The 19,396-nt window shown below is 35.6% G+C and overlaps 2 protein-coding genes across 2 annotated transcripts; one reads left to right on the top strand and one right to left on the bottom strand.

Moving 5' to 3' along the window:
• Positions 1–310: 310 nt before the first annotated feature.
• On the top strand, positions 311–6,449 carry PPA6 (pyrophosphorylase 6). Its single transcript, XM_088245203.1, has 6 exons — positions 311–634; positions 1,151–1,311; positions 2,327–2,427; positions 2,571–2,752; positions 3,187–3,285; positions 6,084–6,449. The coding sequence occupies exons 1-6, from the start codon at positions 377–379 to the stop codon at positions 6,174–6,176; spliced, it is 894 nt and encodes a 297-aa protein (XP_088101329.1). The 5' UTR covers positions 311–376; the 3' UTR covers positions 6,177–6,449.
• A 2,999-nt stretch (positions 6,450–9,448) lies between these two features.
• LOC110746277 (Major facilitator superfamily protein) lies at positions 9,449–18,354 on the bottom strand. Its single transcript, XM_021946483.2, has 16 exons — positions 18,168–18,354; positions 17,459–17,590; positions 16,653–16,754; positions 15,453–15,557; positions 15,216–15,291; positions 14,722–14,796; positions 14,437–14,539; positions 14,289–14,354; positions 13,270–13,351; positions 12,590–12,687; positions 12,352–12,428; positions 12,088–12,201; positions 10,675–10,794; positions 10,366–10,494; positions 10,164–10,242; positions 9,449–9,829 (listed from the first exon to the last, which is right to left on the bottom strand). The coding sequence occupies exons 1-16, from the start codon at positions 18,275–18,277 to the stop codon at positions 9,696–9,698; spliced, it is 1,602 nt and encodes a 533-aa protein (XP_021802175.1). The 5' UTR covers positions 18,278–18,354; the 3' UTR covers positions 9,449–9,695.
• Positions 18,355–19,396: the final 1,042 nt, after the last annotated feature.

Below are 19,396 nucleotides of genomic sequence, written 5' to 3'. Positions count from 1 at the left end.
GAAATCTCAAGTTCGAATTAAACGCTATTTTGAGCCTCCCGCTCTTTCTTTCTTTCTCTTGTTTTAGTTTTTTTTTTTGGGGGTTCAAAGGCCTCCTAAAAGGGAGTTGTATCGGATCGGATCCCGGTTATTCTCCTATATTCGTCCAACGTTTTCTTGTTCCACATTCCACCCTGTCACTCACTGACACACACATTACAATAAGACCAGCCAATCCAAGCTTACCACTTGTTCTGTGGTTTGAAAGCCCAAGCACAAAAAACAAAACAAAAATTAATAAAAAATAAAGAATAAAACCCCAAATTAAGCGCACTATCGCTTTGACACTCCTTTCAGTCATCAGCTATCACTCTCTCTTCCTCTCGCATCGAAAGCCATGGCCACCGCGAGAGTGCTAACCGTCGCCAATACTTCCTGCTTGCTCTCCAAGACGACGTCGTTCCTTGCCAAGCAGGGGCCATACAGCACCAGCCTCTGCTTTACCAGAAGAAGAGCAGCGTCGTCGTTGTCATCGTCGTCCCGGAGGTCCTTCGCTTGCACAGCTATCTACAACCCCGAGGTTCAGATCAAGGAGGAAGGCCAGCCCGAAACCCTAGACTACCGAGTCTTCTTCGTCGACCGTGCTGGTCAAAAGGTTAATTTGGTTTTTTCCCATTTTCGGTTGAATCCTTCTGCTCTGTTTGTTTGTTTGGATTCCGAGAAAATAGAGGAAATGAAAAATGTGGAAGCTCCTCATAAATGGGGTTTAATACCATTTTTATGCATTACTGAGGCATTTGGATTTTTATATATTCAAATGAGATATTTGAATTGATTTTGATTTTAGACGGCATAGATCATTTGCTTCTTTGAGGTCTCTCTCTTTCAAATTTTAATTTTATTTTCAATTTTCAGGTTTCCAGACTGATATAATGCACCTGTTTGTAATTGTAGAAATATGGTTTTGTGTTTTCTTATTTTGAGATTAAGTTCTGACTGACTCTGAGTGATTCTTAGTTCGAACTTGTATTTAAAAGAGTGAAAATGTGTATGCAATTGTAAAAGGAATTTAAAATTCCCGGTGTTCAGACACATGGTTGGGTTTCGACACGCTTATAAGTTGACTTTTATCTCAATCTGCTAAAACAACGTGTTGGTTTATATAATGTAGGTTTCACCTTGGCATGATATACCTTTGCAAGTGGGTAATGGTGTATTCAACTTTGTGGTTGAAATACCCAAAGAATCGAGTGCAAAGATGGAGCTTGCTACTGATGAACCACACACTCCGATAAAGCAGGATACAAAGAAAGGAAAACTTCGTTACTATCCGTAAGATTTAGTTTTTACTTTTCCTAAGGTTATATTATAATGTTTGTCCTTGTCTTGGTGCTTGAATATGTTACTGTTGTATCAAGTTTAATTTTTGGCTAAGGCAGCATCATGAATTAGAAGATAAGCCACTGTTGGTGCAGATAATCTTTTGTTTTTCAATTTCATAGATGCACAGATTTTATTTGTTTATTTGGCCTGATAGATGCACACAGAAACAGTTTGATATGTAAGTTTAGTTGTTTTTTGTGCTCCATCGTTTATTTTTTAAGGTAAGGGACAATAATCTATATCAAGCGTGTAGATGCAGCCCCATTTTGCATGTGGAGAGGCATACAAGTGCAAGGAGCTCTTGAAACATATAAGTGTATCCCCATCCTGCAACTTGCAAACCAAGAAAAAAAAAAGGGGAATGGGGACTGAATCCAGGACCTCTTTCAAAAGTTTAAGAATTTAGGAAATGGCCAACAATATATATCAAGCTTAAACTTTCTTCCTATAGTAGTGAGTCTCATCCCACTAATCTTACTGTATTTCTTCCTATTGAAATGTCATCACATTACTCACATACTCTAGTAGTTACCCATTAGCCCACTTCCAAGTTCCAACCAATCCACCCTCATTCAACAAATCTTTCTTTCTTCATGCTGTAACCCCATCATATTACACATGCAAACCCTGCTGGGAATCACATATGCGAAATGTTGACTATCCCCCACTTCTGTTAAACAATTTCAATAATATAATTTGAAACTAAGGTTATTGTAATAATTACACATTACCCCTCTTCTAACTTACTCCTTTCATCTTACATATCTAATGGCCATGGATTTGATCAATTACTCTTCTCACTTTGAGAGCATACATACATATATGTTGGTGTAAAGCATAATTTCTCTTTTTCTACTGCAACCACCATCACATTGCACAAATAGTGTGTGCACGATCTAGTTTTTAACATATAATTAAATTCCCTAAAGTTATCTTTTGCTAGTAACTTTATAATCCTTCTCAGCTACAATATAAATTGGAATTATGGATTGCTTCCACAAACATGGGAAGACCCATCCCTTGCTAATGGTGAAGTTGAAGGAGCATTTGGGGATAATGATCCAGGTATGTCTACTTATCCGTTTTTGCCAATTTCTGTCCTCGCTGAGTGTTACCTAAAGAAGGAAATTTAAAACCTTTGTTTTTTTTTTTGGGTGTGTGTCATTTAAACCCTAATTTAAAACCGTTATTTTTGCTACAAATTGTAGTTGATGTTGTTGAGATAGGCGAAAGTCGGAGAAAGATTGGCGAGGTTCTCAAAGTAAAGCCCTTGGCTGCATTAGCTATGATTGATGAAGGGGAACTTGACTGGAAAATTGTTGCAATTTCATTGGATGATCCCAAAGCTTCTCTTGTCAATGACATTGATGATGTTGAGAAGCATTTTCCGGTATGTACTTCTTGTTAACCAAGCACTAACAGATTTCCCAATTACGCACTCACCAAACATAGAAACCTTGATTAATGGGTATTTATTGTTTTAGGTGTTTTGAATTTTTAAATTCTTATGATTACTGTATGAGAAATGGATATAAGTCTACCCTCTCTTTTGAGCAGTTTGGGTAACTATGGCGGGCGTTTACGCTAAAATGAAAATGGTGATACATGTTCTTTACAAAAAAAGAGGATAAATATTCTTATAGAAGACAAACGCTTTTTGTTGTGCATAAGATCACGTTTACCCTATCAGATCTTACTTTATGCAGAATGAATCCATTAGCCACATTAGCATTTGTACTTGGACATTAATAAATTGCTCTAAAAAGAATAATTACGGTTAAAAGTGCCAAAACCTGTGGGGCTTAATGCTGTGGTTTACATCAGGGGACTCTCACTGCAATAAGGGACTGGTTTAGAGACTACAAGATCCCTGATGGAAAGCCTGCTAACAAGTTTGGTCTTGGCAACAAAGCTGCAAACAAGGTAATTTTACAGTTATCTTTCAATTGCTATCCTTGAATTTATTTATTTATTTATTTATTTATTTTTTTGGGTAAAACCTGAATTTATTTTGAATACTATTGGTTTTTTTTTCTTTCTATTGTCTAATTGTATCTAGGTTGCCAAGTTGCCATTATCAAGAGTCTTTCTTTATATTATTTTTGCTTCTTTTTATTTTGCATGGTTGGTTCCTTTAATGATTCAGTCACCAGTTACCAATGACCTTATGACCTAGTAGCATAGTCCTCCTTGTCAAATGCAAGTGTTGCAAGGAGTCATGACAAGATTTGAGTTCAAAACTAGTTAAGGGGAAAGGGTAAAGGTAATTGAAGGACTACTCCTGTTTTAAAGTCCGTTTCTTTGTTCCAATATATATAGTGATGGGCTTAGAAAATGCATTTGTCTAAGTACAATCTAATTTTGGATTGTAAAGTCTTCAATAATTGCATATGTAAAAGCATAATTCATGTCAAATGTTGACTGTATCAAGAGTTGACTTCAAAACCAGGCAGTGGGACTAGGGGTGGCAGAGGTACTCGTTTCCGTTGCAGTGTATCTATTTGTTTTTTATTTGGTTTGACTTGTTTGCTGGAGTCAATATTGAGCGATAGGGCATGCTTCAAACAGAATTCCACATGATGTCCCACAACATGAAGGTATTCGAAACATGATTGTAAATCCAACAGCCTTTGCTGGACAGTTATTTCAGGTGTCAACTCATACATCAATGTGGAATTAGTGTAGTAGTCATGACAGGTAGGACAATATACCTGGCATTTTAAATAGGTTGTGAAAGCTGTAGTTCTACAACATCTGTCTCAGTCCTTTGGGCTTGACCTTCTGATGCAGGAGAATCTACAGCGCTTTCCAAGACTATGTGGCCAACTTGGCTTGGGTTATACTTAGTTTAGGGTTTTAGTTGTTTCCTTGTCTTTTATTTGTCTTTTTTGAGTTTTATGTTTTATTTAGTTTGACAAATGATAGTTATACTCCTGGTCCTTTCAAGCACTCATCTGATTGCTGTGAGTGTTTAAGTATTTTGGAGGGCCATGATTAAGTAGTTATTAGTATGCAAGGGGTAGGATGCTAGGGCTGCTGTAACCCTAGTTTAAATACTCTTTCAAGAGGATTTGTAACCTAGGTCTACACTTTGGTTGGACGTGGTAGAGGTTGTTGATGAGGAAACCAAGCCCAACAACAGAGATGGCTGAGCTGTGGCATATGATTGAAGATTTGGGAAGAGTGATACAAGCTCTTCAATGACAGGAACCTTTGGAAGCCTGTGCATAGATTCCAGAAGGCAATTGCAACTCCTTGGACATATCAGAAGGTGGTTTTAAGGATGAAGGTTGTGAAGAATATGCATGATGCTAGAAACCAAGAATATCGGGATCATAGTAGACAGTTAGTTTTGATTATTCAGGTGTGGTTTATGATATCGTGGAGTGAGTTTGGCAACCAGTTAAGTATAAGTCAAATGTTTCGTTGTTGATGAAATTTTGGATGACTTGGAATATGATGGGTTTTCTTATTATTCTAGATATCCGTGCCAGTATTTAATTGTTGTTCATAAGATGATTGCAAAGTTTATTCGGGGTTAGAACTTTTGACAAAATATTTTGGTGAGTAAAAAAGAAGTTGGTGTTGAAAAACTTTTGAAGGAAGATGGTGCAAGAAATTCTTGAAGACAGCATTGAAGATAAGCTCATAACCCTAAATTCCCAGGACCAGATGAATTTTTTAGATAATAATACTTCTGAATGTGTTGAATCGGGGTTGAAATTTTAGTTTGTGATTGTCAAGAGTTTGGGTGATCTTCTAACTCATGAGAAAATTGATGTCAATAAATAACGGGTTTCAAGATTGATAATTGAGAATGAATGTAATGGTTTAAAATGAGCCAATATTCCAAGTATCGCTTTGTTTGGATGGGAAGTATTCAGTTTCGAGCCCAAAAGTCCAGATGAGTTTAGTCAATGACATTAGAGATAATACTTGGACAATCTTTACCAAAGCAATTAAAATTGTAGTTTGCTATCTTCGATGGAAAGTTGCAAGCAGGAGATAATTTGGATTGGAAGGCAAGCCAACATACGTGATCCTTACTGAAGTTCTGGCGGCTTTCTCATGGCAGTCGAGTTTTTTCCAACCTGGTGGATTTGATGCGGGAGCATCTACAAGGCTTTCCAAGACTAAGTGGGTCAGCTAGCTACCTTGGCTTGTGTTCTGTTTAGTTTATGGTTTTAGTTGTTTCCTTGTCTTATATTTGTTTTGTTTGAATTTTATTTTTATTTAGTTTCGAAGATTATAGTTATGCTCCTACACGTTTATAAGTAGTCATTTGACGGCCATGTGAGTATTTTGGAGGGTTAGGATTACTTAGTTATGTAAGTAATCAAGGGCTAGGATGTGAGGGCTGCTAATTCTAGTATATATAGTTATTCTTTTAAGAGGCTTTTAGTTTGATGCAGCATTTTCAGAAATTTTAGGCTATGGAGTTCTTTCTTAGGTCATTTTGCCCTGTAACTCAATTATCGATGTTCCAACTCTATTCTATTGCTTGTTATCTCTTATTGCTGGAAATTCTGTTATAGTGTGGTTTGGTACTGTTGCAGCAACTAGGCAGTAGCATAAGGCTTTTTGTCCCATATTACCTTCTTTATTTACTTTTCTTTAATAAGCATAAAATAAATATAATGCCAGACATTGGATTATGATCTGTGTGTGTGTGATTAGTGTGCTTTATATCTAATTTTAGAAACATTTCTTGTCATGAACAGGATTATGCTCTTAAGGTCATAACCGAAACCAATGAATCATGGGCTAAGCTTGTCAAGAGATCAATTCCTGCTGGAGATCTGTCACTTGCATAGATGGCTGCTCGAAGTGAAACTCCGGGCATTTATTATTTTGTACTTTTGGCGATTCATTAGAGATTTTTCCTTTTGACCCCAAGTCTTCTGTAGTATTTTGTAGCATGAGTAAAATAACAACTCGGTCTCCTTACTGGACAGTTGATTATATTTCATTAGCTGGTAACTACGCTTCTGCTGCATGTATGGGGTGTGATTTCACCAAAAGGTACATTTCGAATCAGTTACTATAGTCAAATTGGCTTTGAATGTGGAAGTATTCCTGTTCTGTTACTGTTGCGATGCTCGGAGAATGCCGAACTGCTAGAATTTTCGCCTTTGACTTTTGTCATGATTCTTGTGTTCCACCCTAATTCTTTTTCTCCCCCCTCTTTGATAGATTGTAATCGAAAGCTTTGAATTAGTGTTTGTCTATTCTATCTGTAAGTCAAATGCCAAGGAAATGTTAAGGGCTAAGCTTCAACCATGCACTTTTCCTGGCCATGATGGTCATGATCTGCTCTTGCTTTTGCAGACAATTGTTCTTATCTGAAACCCGTATCGTTTTGAGTGGTAAGACTTCGACACCGAAAATGGTTGTTGCAGGTGGTGCCTTTGAAATTGACATAAAGTCCTCGTGTATATAATAAACAATAAGACATCGATTAAGTGAGAAATTACTAATACCAGCAAATAAAACAGTCTGGGATGCACATGATTGGCCTTAAAAAGAGTAAAATTCCAGCTAACAATGGTTACCAAAGCTACCCGCACTGCACTCTTTTGCTTATTTTTCTTACTAAAATCCTTTTTCTTGGTTTTTCCTTTTGTCTAAAATACTTTTTTTTTAAAAGTAATTAAAGTGATTTTTTGTTAGTTTTTTTTTTTTTTGGTCAAACGGAATAAACTTTTATTATATAGAATTTAAATTTGGAATTTATGACCTCTAAATTCCATATTTTTTCCCACGTGGAATTTTCAAATTTCTTGATTTTGTTATCCAGACACGGGAATTGGTGTATGTCGATTTACAATTTCTGATTTTTGTCCGAGTCCCAAGTTTATTTTCCTCATTCACACACATCGTAAAGTCTGATAGATAGGTTTACATCACTAGTGAGAGAATCAAATAGCCAAACCGGTACGAGTGCTTCAAACGAGCCTAATAGCGCACTTTTGGTATGGGAACTAAGCTTGAAAAGCTCTCTACGTTCTGCGCATAAGAACAGTGAACACAACCTGAATATATAGTACAATCAACAAACAAAACTATATTCGTAGACGTAGACCTACGTTTGCTCCCAACTCGAGCTTGTTGCCTCGTTTGACTGAAACTATACTATTCACACAATCAACGACTTGCACCACATTGCTTCCACTGTAGTGGTAAGCAGTGGTCTTAAGGGGAAGATACTTAACATTTCCGGTCCCGGGATTTTAGGAGACAATACGTCCATCTGTCTGTGGCAATCATAAGAACCTCGTGGCTGTTCCAAAACAACATTACATTTGGATAGATGTCCGGTGGGAGCTCATTAGAGGTGAAGCGTCTTGTCCAAGAGGATGCTTGAGCGTCAAGCAACAAGTCATCCATCACCCATATTTCAAAAATAGCACCACAAACCTTGAAGAGTGCGATGGATTCTTCATTCCACACTGCAAGCTGTTTGCGCTGAAAGGGGATCATGTTGTATGTTGTAACCATATAACCATATACCTAAGCAATTCGCCTGCGCATCTGTGTCGTTCGTCTGCGAATTCCTCGCGTTGCTCAACTCCATTCCAGTAAAAAATTCCTTTGAAGCAGGTTTGGAAATGTTCAGGCCAAAATCTAGTAGTTTCCGTTTCCAGAGTCATTCTCGAAAAACCGTTAGTGTTCAATGTGTCCATGCCTATCGACTTTGGCAGGATTAATAACCATACGCTCGCCATACTGTTCTTCACCACAATATAGAATGCGAACAACTTTGCAGGACATAGTTTTGGGATCATAGCCAAATCCTGTCTTCAGAAAGAATTTCAAATTCTTTTATTACTGGTGTCTTCAGAAATAGAAGAAAGATGCCGTCACAATGACCTACAATTCCTACACGGCTATATTGCTCAACCTCAATGATTTGGCCTTGGCCTCTAGTGTGTAGACCCATAGAAGGCGGAAAATGAAGATCCTCAACAACACAACCATCTAGGTTATCATTCAACAAGTCATCATTTGGAAGATTAAGTAGTGAAAATAGTATTTTGTCCTTGTGGATGTTGATGTCCGGCGACCAACCTATAGAGGCATAGAGCTTGAAAAGGACATGTGGAGGTGGAGGAGGATTGGTTGTCAAGTGCCGGAGGTACAACGAAGGATGGATGGTTTATTATTGAGTTCCATGACTTACGGACGCACTTGAATCGCATAAGAGATTTAGGAGGCAGTCTTGATAGGATTTCCTCCATGAACGTCTCTCCATGCACCACTTTGCAAGGCTTCGCCATTGATATATATTATGCTCTTCTCTGTCTCTTTAATACCAACTCACAATATAAGTCAAGAAGAATGAATTACCTTCACAGCTTTATTTATATAGATATTTATAAAAATACCCAATCCTAGACATGTATTTATAAAAATACCCAAGCACTATTTAAACATAGAAACATACCCAAAATGGGTTTTGGGCATGTGTGTAATGATGGGTTTTGGGTATGTTTATAAATGGGTTTTGAGTGTGAGTAATGATGAGTTTTGGGTATGTTTATAAAGTGTTTTGGGTGTTGGGTATTTTTATAATTTCAGCCCCCATTTTGGGTATTTTAGTGAAACTCCCTTATTTATATGCTATATTTAGAGACAAATAAAAATTCAAATGAATTACCTTCACAGCTTTATATGCTATATTTAGAAACAATAAAAATCCAGTTTGGTATTGTTGATAAGGAAATAAGGAATTTTCTTTTAATGCGGCAAACAAATCTGCTGTGCACGCTATGGGTGGCTCAGGTTGACAAATAAAATCTTTATTTGTTGTGAACTTGTGATTGCAAACAATCAACACAATAATACCATTAAATAGATGAAAAATCATTTCTAATCCCCGAAATGAAAAATCATTCACCTACCTTCATTTCCCCCTTTCTCTTCTATGTATCTGTTTTCTTTTCATAACATAAATCAAGACACTTAAAGCTAAGGATATATCTTCATGCGTGAGAGACGCGTATATGAAGAATGAATTTTACTTTCACTACTTTTTGCTATATTTAGGTAAAGCACAAAATGGTATAAATACTTCGTAAAATACATGTTGTCGGACGAGAAAATGCTCAAATTATTAATTTGCATTTTGTACAATCCTTGAACAAAAGTTCAAAGAGGAAAACAAATATAAACACATCCATTGGAAAATAAAAATGTAAATAAATAATTTTTAAAAAGTTGCACTTCAGACCATATTTACAGGAATTAACGGAACCTACTAGGCTACTAGACAAGACCTGAATATGTGACACAGTGACAGGTTGCAATCAAAGCTAAGAGAAAAAGGCCAAGTCTTAGGGTTCAGCGGCAGATTCAGTTGTTTCTGTCTTCTTCCCTTTAAGCAATGGTGTTGTGTTTGACCTTTCAGTTGTCGAGATCTGATTCTCACTTTCTTCGTTAAATCTATCCACGCTGTGCAGAAAGATTCCTGTAGGGGTATACAAACAAGGATTACAAAAACTCTAGGACTGATCTCAGTTTTGGTCCCTCTCTATTGTGCCAATGTTATTGAAGAGTCCGTAATTATGAACTCGATTAAATTTCAGATAAGTTTATCATAGTAATGTATGCAAAGAACCCTCTTGGGGAAAGGAAAGAAAGAAAGCACAAAATTAACTATAGCTGTTTTCCACCCAAAAATGTTGACTTAGTTATTGGGAATTTGTCGAACATCCTTGCCCTTAATAAAATTCTATTGTCTCACAAATCATCAGTTGGAATGGTTCCATAATAAAGTAACGGAATAACTAACTGTAACTTACCTATAAACCATACTCCTGCTGCTGGAATGAAAATAGATGTTAAAATAAGAGCAGTCGCCCTCCAGTTGTTAATGGAATCCTGTGCAGTCAAAACCAAACCAAAGCCAAAAGGAAAAAGAACGTACTCAATTAGAATGTGCAACTCATGATTAATAGGTTCATAGTACAGATGAAAGGAAACAGATCGGTCCATGCTATATACCTGGAGAACTCCAACAAGAGGTGCGGAAGGTACATCCCCAAAAAGGTGAATTGAAACAGTAGAAATAGCCATAGATAGTGGCCTCATACTAGGTTTAACACAATGGAGACAAATGTAATTTACAGGGCCCTGCAAAGGTAAATTGAATATTCCAGTTCAGTGAATATTCCAGTTCTGGCAATAAATGTCTTAGTACAGTGAATATTCTGGTTATGGCAATAAATGCCTTCCACGCTAACAGTTTAATACGGTAACCATCTAGTTCTTAAGCCAAATAATAGGAAAAAATTTCTTTCAATAGGAATGTACCTGAGTTGCAAAGACAAGTAGTTCCCCAACTGCAAAAAGAGCTAGGAAAGCATACATGTTCTTGAAGCAAAAGGCACCGAAGCAAAATGCTCCTCCAAGTAACGTTACTGCTGAAAGAAGCTGCAACAAAGTCCAAGTACAGTATTTAAACATGCAATGAGGAAAAGAAACAAAAAGGAAAAAACTGACTCGGATAATGAATACATAAGTTCATACACAAGCAATAACAACAAGACTGCAAGAAACCTCTACAGAGTTTTCTCAAATTTGTATCAGAGAAAAACCTTTAGTTCTTTGATTAATTTTAAGGACATAAACCCCAAATCCCTGGGGAAAGCTTGCAGTGCAACTCCATTTTCATCTTCTATTCCTCATAGAAGTATATGAAGAAAGGCGTCAGCAGTCAATATACGCCATAAAAATACTTTAGGATGAGGTCATTTTTGCATATCCTAGTTTAGCTTGTATATTGGTGAAGTATTGCTTTGCAATGTTATTCATATTCCATATCCATATTCTTCTCTTCATTTTTATTAGAAGTAACCGTATCTATAACCTTCTGATGTCTCATAAAAACAAAATCACAGAAGGGTTATTTTTTCTGATGGTTAAAACATGGGATGTTGCATTTCAAAGCAACTGTGATTATCTTTCCTAATCGCCAAAGTTTTTAATCCCGCAAATGGGTCAAAGCATTTCATTCATCTCTTTGTTTCTGTGCAATATTTAGGAATACCACTGAGGCTGGATACCCAGGAGACATTAAATTTTGGTGGACTACTCCACTACACTGTTTCTATGGAGATCTTTTTCATCCCTCTTTCCTCAGAACTACCTCAGGTGTCTATTCCTTCTACTCAATATGAATCTCTTTATCTTTTGGTGGAATTTGATCCTCCATGTGTATATGCATGCATGATTTGATATTTAAAAACTTATAAACTCTGTTGATTTACCACAATTCTCAAAAATTAAGCCAGTAGAATGTGGATCAACAATTAAGATACTCACATGCACCTTCATGTGGGCCTAATATGTGGAATTCAACTTAATTAGGAAGTTGGACTTATAAGGATCCGATCTCAGGATCTCCTACTTTTAGGTTGAAATCAGGGTCTCCTACTTTGATTAGTGGATAACCTTTTGCTGGTTTACCACTACTCTCAAAAACTGAAGCAGTCAGGATGTGAACATTTACTATAAGAAAAACAAAATAACCAATTGCCATAATGAAAAAGATCTGCTAAAAGAACAAACAAAAGCCAAAAGACCAACTGTCAGTTTGAAAAGGCAATGGACTAGCTCAGTTTTTCATGCACAAAAGCCAAGAGAAAGAAAATAATGCATTCGGTAAATGTTAAGCAACAGTATCAAGAAAGATATTCTAGATCCCAATAAACACAGAACACCTACCTTGAAAGCATTAGAGATAGTGCTATTGATATAATCCAGAACAAAACCTCCTGCTAGTGTGCCCAATATTCCACACACAATTGTAATACCTCCAAATATCAAATCTGCATCATTCTGCCAAAATACCATGAATTTAAAGCAGGGTTACCAAGTTTATCTAGCTATAACCCAACCACTATCAATCATGATCATTGAAAGAAAAAGAAAGAAAGGAAAACCATATATTGAATTATACAAATCAATACGGTCAAGTTAAATGCTTACCATATGATATATATTATAACCAGCCTTAGGCCCCCAATACGAGTATGCACCTATGACAAAGTTGTATGCTATATAACCTAAGAATGAAAATTCCAGAGTTTCAAAGAATTAGCATATAGATCATAAACCAAAGAAATTCAGTCTTTATTTTATTTTATCAAGAAACAACCATGACCCAAAGAAATTCACATACAAAAGATGGTAGGTAAAGCAGGTGGAGAAAAAGAAAGATAGGTACCTAGAACATTAACAACATAAACCTTTTCAACCAAAAGCACCTTCATATCTTTCATAAACCTTGAAATTTGATTCATTATTTTTGTCCCAACTTTTAGCCTGCCATAAAATAAGATCTTAGGTATCAGATACATAATTATGTTTATGATAACTGCTATAACTTATGAGCATAAGAGCATGTGACAATAACATGGGAAGTTATCAGAACCAATAGTTTGGCCGGTCAAATGTAACACTGTCATGCCAAGTGGAACCCACACAAACTTCATCACAGAGAACCAATAGTCTGTTATGTTATCCTTACAATGTCTAATGCAACCCCTTACAGTTGAAAACACATGCATCTAAAAGTTTACACTTGGTTAATATTCAAGGTGAATGCTCTGTGATGACAATTAAGGTAATCAAATCTGAAAACCGTTGATTGGTAAGCTCCATATAGTTTCTGCTAACAAAACAAACACCTAAACATATATGATGCTAACAATAATTGTACTAATCCACATGTCTCTCTCCCATCAATCAAATTGGTACTAGTCAAAGATAATTTAATCCATAATAATTATCAAATTGAATCCAGAGAATTGAATCGAAGGTCCCTACAAGGTCCAGTGGCAGTATATAGAAGCACAAATCTAAAAAATATATACATATATATGAGCTTAAGGATGAGTGACTCACTTGGAAGATTTCTGTATGGTAGAATTTCTGAGATCTTCCTTAATGGAAAAGGAACCATCTTTACCATTCAAATTACCTGAACCTGTGCAGAGTTTTTTTTAAAAAAAAAAAAAGATAATTAGCAATGTCAAAGGGAAAAAATAACTATCAAGACAAATATTATGAACAGAAAGGAAATTTTCTCTATCCTGATAAAGGAAAAAGGGTGACATCAAATATTATCAATGGTTACCGGTCACAAAAGAGGGACAAAGACTAGGGAAAAGGTGATAATTCACATAATTGAACTTTTAAAACACATATTTTCCAGCATATGAGTTCATGCTTGTATTATGTTATATGCCTAATAGCATATCCACTAACTTGACCAATAGTAATAATTCCTTTGTAATCCATAACATGATGGTCAGAGTTTAGTCAGCATCATGAGCTTCAAGCTGCTACCAGGAAACTTAATTGCGAAGCAATCTTCTTACATGATAGGCATTTAGAGATTTGTCATGAAAGTTTCCCTCTTTTTTTTAAATAAAAAAAGAAAAGAAACAAATTTACATCCTGAAAACAATAAAATTACATAGGCAGTGGACAAGATGGCCACACCAAGGAAAGCACAAACCCAGTTAAAGCAGATAAACAATTGTACTCTTAAGGTAAGGCATAATCAAAACAACACAGGGCCTAATTAATAGCAGCGTTCCAATGTAACCAAATTGTCATGAAAGTTTATCAGACAGACCTATCCTAATACAAATTTTTATGTGAACTCAATTAGCTTTTATCCCAAAAGTATAATTTGGGAAAAGGCCTCATGCAAAATTAATAAAACTCCTACAAAATACAGTTGGGCACTATAAAATGACAGTAAAATAGCAAAGTTACTTATTGATGAATGCTTCATATCGACAGAGCTAATTGGAGATGTTCCAACTTATTAAAATCTATTGTGCAGCTAGTTAGAGACTTAAAAAAGGCCTACTATCTACAGATACAGCTTTCCTCAATATCATATGTATCAGCACCTTGGACTTCTGAGACAGCTGTCTCCACTGCTGTTAGTGCTTTTGTTGATTCAGGATGAAAAAAACCTGAAATCAGAAATCACTTAGTAATGATCGTCAAAACTTGATGAACGACAATTAATCAATGCATAAAAGACTAAAAGTACACCTTTCAGCTGCAAAGGCTTCATAATAAATCCTAGAATAGCGAATGGAAGCATCAGGATTGCCTCCCCCCAAAAAGCATAACGCCAATTGGAATGACTTCCAACCTATGTATTAGAAAATGAGAGATAATCATAAATTTATCAACATGGGACCAAGTGAGGAACACCAAACCAAAAGCAAAAATGCACTTTTTATGTAGATTTCTGTTGTCTAGCAATTATATGTTGACCAAGAGACCGTATTTTCCAAATAAAACTGACCCATGTAGCAAACAAGTATAACTTACCAAACCACCATAAACATAGCCAAGTGCATATCCACTTGGTATGCACATATAGAATATAGAAAGCCACGCAGTTTTCTGAGATAAAAGACAGGGCAGGGCATAAGTCAGTTGACAGCAGATCTAAAAATAACAGATAAAATTAACGAAAAAAAAAAGAAAAAAAAAGAAACGAGGTGGATACAATTTCAGGACGAATATTTGGTGGGGTTGAGTAAAGAAAACATACTACTGAGAACATATCCAAAAGTTAGTGACAGTTTAGGAAAAGCCTAAACTCCTACCAAATGAAGCCAAGATGGCACCGCAACTCTAATATACTTCTGATAGTAAACCATATATGCTCTGTGGCAACGCATAACACATGCCAAAGCAAGACTTACCAAAACCATAGAATGGATATAATGAAACTAAATAATATAATATTAATACCGCACTAATCTCAAATCAAACAAATTCAAAATGTTAGGTATACTATGAAACAAAAGAAATCATACCTGAGCAGCTGGGGCATTATCATCAATGAATGGAGCTGCAAGACTAATAAATGAAGCCTCCCCAACACCAACTAACCTGTAGACAACAAAAAACGCATTAAAACAAGCAAAACAAACCAACTTGATCAAACAGTAGCCCACGTTACTGGATTACTAAAAAATGTGATATCAAAGAGAAAGAAATTGTGCAAGGGGGTATAGATATAGCAATAAAACAAGAAGGATTAAATTACTTACATGCGGCAGAAAGTAATGGACCAGAAGTTGAATGAAAAACCACAACCAATTGTAGCAAAGGTCCAAACTGATAATCCAACTCCAATGAGCCTAAACGGACTTACACTGCAAAATTTAATAACTACATAGATGAGAAATCGCAGAGAAAAAGGCTTAAAACAAGCAGTAGTCACCTTAGCTCGCATCAAAGGGTTAAAACAATTTAGTAGTAATAGTTAAGGTTATAGCACTAGGGATATTTGCAATATTTCTATCAAGGTTCTCTAGTAATCACCTTAGAGAAACTTTAACATTTCTCTACAACCAAAGTTCCCTGTAAAATTCTTCCAAAAATAACTCTGCAAATAATTTCTTGCACGTTCATGATCATCAAGGAACCATTGGTATTCGGCATTTTATCTGCACTTGCATTAACTTCAAATTCAACTGTATTCAGTATTAATCTTTCATCAATTTTATTCTAGAAATACAAATCTTATTTATCAAATTTGAGTTAACATTCTAATGTGTATCGCATTCTCTTGTCCATACACCTAGCTGCACTGTGTCTCTATTAGCAAGGAAGTGCCCCATTTTGAAGACAAATTGTTATGGAGCTCCAGGAAAAAATATTGGGGTAAATAGATATTCATCCTTGGATAAAAAAATATAATTCATAAAGCCTGATTGTTATATTGAATTTTTGTCGTGGTTCTTTGATTCGGTACATTATTTGGAATATGTGTACATACATTAATATTCCAAATGTACCTACGAATATTAATATACAAAGAATTTGTACCTAAGTACATTCATAATAATGTACCTAATCAATGGACCAAGATCAGAATCCAAATCAGAATCCAACCTATCACCAAGGTTCAATGAAAACAAGATCTTATCTAAGGATTCTATAAATTATTATCGGCTTTATTTGAGTGGAGTAGGAAGGATTCCTATTCTTATCTTCCTGTAGATTTTATCTTCACTAATACACTCTGGCATTTTATTATATCTTTTGTACATTGGTTGTGCCCCTTAGTCACTTAGCCAGAAAAGAAAAAAATCTATACTTGCTTTTTTGATAAATATATACTACTAATCACCAAAAACAAAAAAATGATTCTGTTCAAATGTATTGAAATCTCGGCTTCAAAGTTATGCACCTGCCTAGAAAATGCTATTCCATGGTAGCCTAATGCGATAATAGGTGATTGTTACCTCTTTGCTAATGATGCAAATATAGGAGAAGCCAAAAGAAGTCCAACCATAAAAGCTGATGAGAGAACTCCATCTTCAAAGTTGCTCAAGTTAAAATCCCCCCTGCATACAAAAGGAAATTAAGGATATAAATGCTGTCCAGGATTAATTATATGGCAAGTAAAACATTTATTAGAAAAGAGGGAAAAGAAATACAATTATTATAGGCATGAAGTATACAAGAAGGGAAGAAAAGCCCAGCAGAAGCTTAAAAAGAACAAAAACAAAGGCATGGAGTCTAAAAGCACAAGAAAAGGTTGTACAAATCTTCAAATGTATATCCATGTAAAATCTTATGCCCAAAGAAATGGTGAGATGTTTAAGCCAAAGATAAAAAGGAATTTAGCCATCTCAAATACTACATGTTCCAAGCATCATGTAATAAACAGAACATAAATTGGTTTAAAATGGATAAAACACGGGCAACTGACATGCAACTGCCTCGACCTCAAAGCCTTAACACTGCCTCAGTTGGTGGATATTCTTCACACACCATAGTAAGTACATTAATCAAAGAAAATTTTAAGCAACTTCTCAACTAAGGAGCTCTTAGAAATAGATAAAACCTCTATATCAATAACAACATAACCACATGGAGACAACATTTGTTTCTTTTCAAAACCTCAATAACATTTCTATAACATAGCACCTACAACATTAGACAACATGACAACTCAGCACATTTAAGTAAATGGAATCAAACAATGCATGAAGAAAACCCAATTCGAAAAGCAAGAGAATCAAGGAAACCTCCAAATAATTCTTACTGTATCCCGGTACCGGATGTGCATACACCACTTTCTGTACAAGTTCCGAGGCTCCCATTGACACCATTGCTTGCTATTGCTCCTCGGTCCACATAATTTAACAAGTTAATCACGCAAAAGATAGCAAGTAACCTGCAATCACAGCATAAGAACATTTATTACACACGGTAACGAAAACCAAGATACTGATGGCTCTAAAGTGGCTCACTAGTCTTGCATACCTTCAAATGATACTTGACTCAACCCCAGCTCAAAGTTCAATGAACTGGATTATAATTATATTCAACTCCATATCATTCCTTTACATGATTCTCACCACCCCTTTTCATGTTCAAAACAGTTTGCTAATTTAGCATCCAAACAGTTTTCACTCTTTTCCCCTTCCTTCCATACAACTCACCAATAAAACAATAGTGCCCGCAAAAGAAAACGAAAAAAAACCCAATTTCCGTTCGGTTGCGGAGAAAGTAGAGAGAAAAACTAAGAAATCAAAGTTCAAAACCAAAATTTCTGAGCCCAACTAAGCCAGCAAATCTTTTCTACAACGCCCTAGTCGTATACGAATTCTCGTTCCTTTTCCAGACCCAAGTAACAAAACCAACCAAAAACAAAAAACAAAAGTCAAACCTTTATCTTGATTTCCCATATTTTCTCAGCAACCAAGCAGACCCAAGAACCAAAAAACAAACTGGAACAAATAAAAAAGTACCTCTTGGGCGTGAACCACGAAGGAGCCGGAGCTGCGGTTGAAGCAATGACCATGGCTGGCTCCGCAGGAGGCTTAACTTCTTCAGAAGTCTTTGCTTCTTTTTGAGCCATTAGAAGAAGTAATGGTAAATATAATATAACACAATTACTTCAGTGAAAATATCTTTTGGTGAAAAAGTAATGTAAAATATTGATATTTCTGAGTTGGGTTTTGAATGGTGGTTGAGGGCAAGTGTTTTCTTGACCTCTTCTTCCTCCCACTGCTAATAAAATTTGGAGGCTTCCTTTGTTGCCATCAGCCTCTCGCTTTTATGTAAAGTGAAACAAGAAATTTGCTTTCCACCATCCTTTTTCACTTTTGGAGTTTGAGTTTGACAAGGATTGATCATAGTTTCAAAGATCATGGTACCAATTATCATGTTGCCAAAATGTTTAGAAGAATACAAAAAAAGAGGTGTGCTATGCAGTTTGGAATGATGCGGTTTAAGAATGTCTTTTAGTTACCATTACCTCTTTATCCAACTATTAATATGTTGACACATTGTTAAATAATTATTTAATTAATTAATTTTAGAAATCAGTTGGTACGGGTTTTTATTAGTTTGGACTTCGAGATATTCCAATTCCACCCGATCCTTTAACCAAAATTTTCGGTTCAGATGAAATCAAACTTTACAATAAAGAAATTAATTTAGAAACTGTTAAATTTATCGGTTCATGCCGGACTTCAAATACCAACATTAAAATCAAATTTTAATGTATTTTTATGAAAAAGCAAAACAGTTGGACTTTAATATTTCGATTGGAGCGAGTCTCAACTACTTTTCTACATCTTAAAAATGCCATTTGACACTTTCTTTAAAAGAAATTAACATACCTTGAAACTTACAATAATAAAAAGTTGTGCCTCAATTCTTATTCTCTCTTATCTCTTCCCTCCCTCCACCAATCCCCAAAAAACGTTATTCAATATCGGTATATCTCTCCACTTTAGATGTGACGTATTCTTCTTCTTCCTTGCCCAATTATTTTCTCATTGAATTTACAATGAGCTCTCTAAATGTTTACAAAATTTAGGGAGAAATTGAAAAGACACAATTTCAACCATACTCCCTATTCACCTCTAGTGGCTCATTATAATTTAATACTACTTTATTTTAATATTATCTTCATTATTTATTTAATGCTAACTATTATTTGTTGTTATCTCGTTGCTTTCACTTTATTCAA

Source organism: Prunus avium, chromosome 8 (assembly GCF_965620075.1).
Source record: "Prunus avium chromosome 8, drPruAviu1.hap1.1, whole genome shotgun sequence".
NCBI lineage: Eukaryota > Viridiplantae > Streptophyta > Magnoliopsida > Rosales > Rosaceae > Prunus > Prunus avium.
The sequence above is the reverse complement of the archived record's forward strand: the minus strand, read 5'-3'. Positions and strand labels throughout refer to the sequence as shown.

Excerpts from the sequence above, each read along its gene's own strand:
- PPA6 (XM_088245203.1), top strand. The coding sequence starts at position 377 with ATGGCCACCGCGAGAGTGCTAACCGTCGCCAATACTTCCTGCTTGCTC. Across the intron at positions 1,312-2,326 it reads GGAAAACTTCGTTACTATCC|CTACAATATAAATTGGAATT; the intron begins GTAAGATTTAGT and ends AATCCTTCTCAG. Across the intron at positions 2,428-2,570 it reads ATTTGGGGATAATGATCCAG|TTGATGTTGTTGAGATAGGC; the intron begins GTATGTCTACTT and ends TACAAATTGTAG.
- LOC110746277 (XM_021946483.2), bottom strand. The coding sequence starts at position 18,277 with ATGGCTCAAAAAGAAGCAAAGACTTCTGAAGAAGTTAAGCCTCCTGCG. Across the intron at positions 15,292-15,452 it reads TCCATTACTTTCTGCCGCAT|GTTAGTTGGTGTTGGGGAGG; the intron begins GTAAGTAATTTA and ends TGTTGTCTACAG. Across the intron at positions 9,830-10,163 it reads AGCAGGAGTATGGTTTATAG|GAATCTTTCTGCACAGCGTG; the intron begins GTAAGTTACAGT and ends ATACCCCTACAG.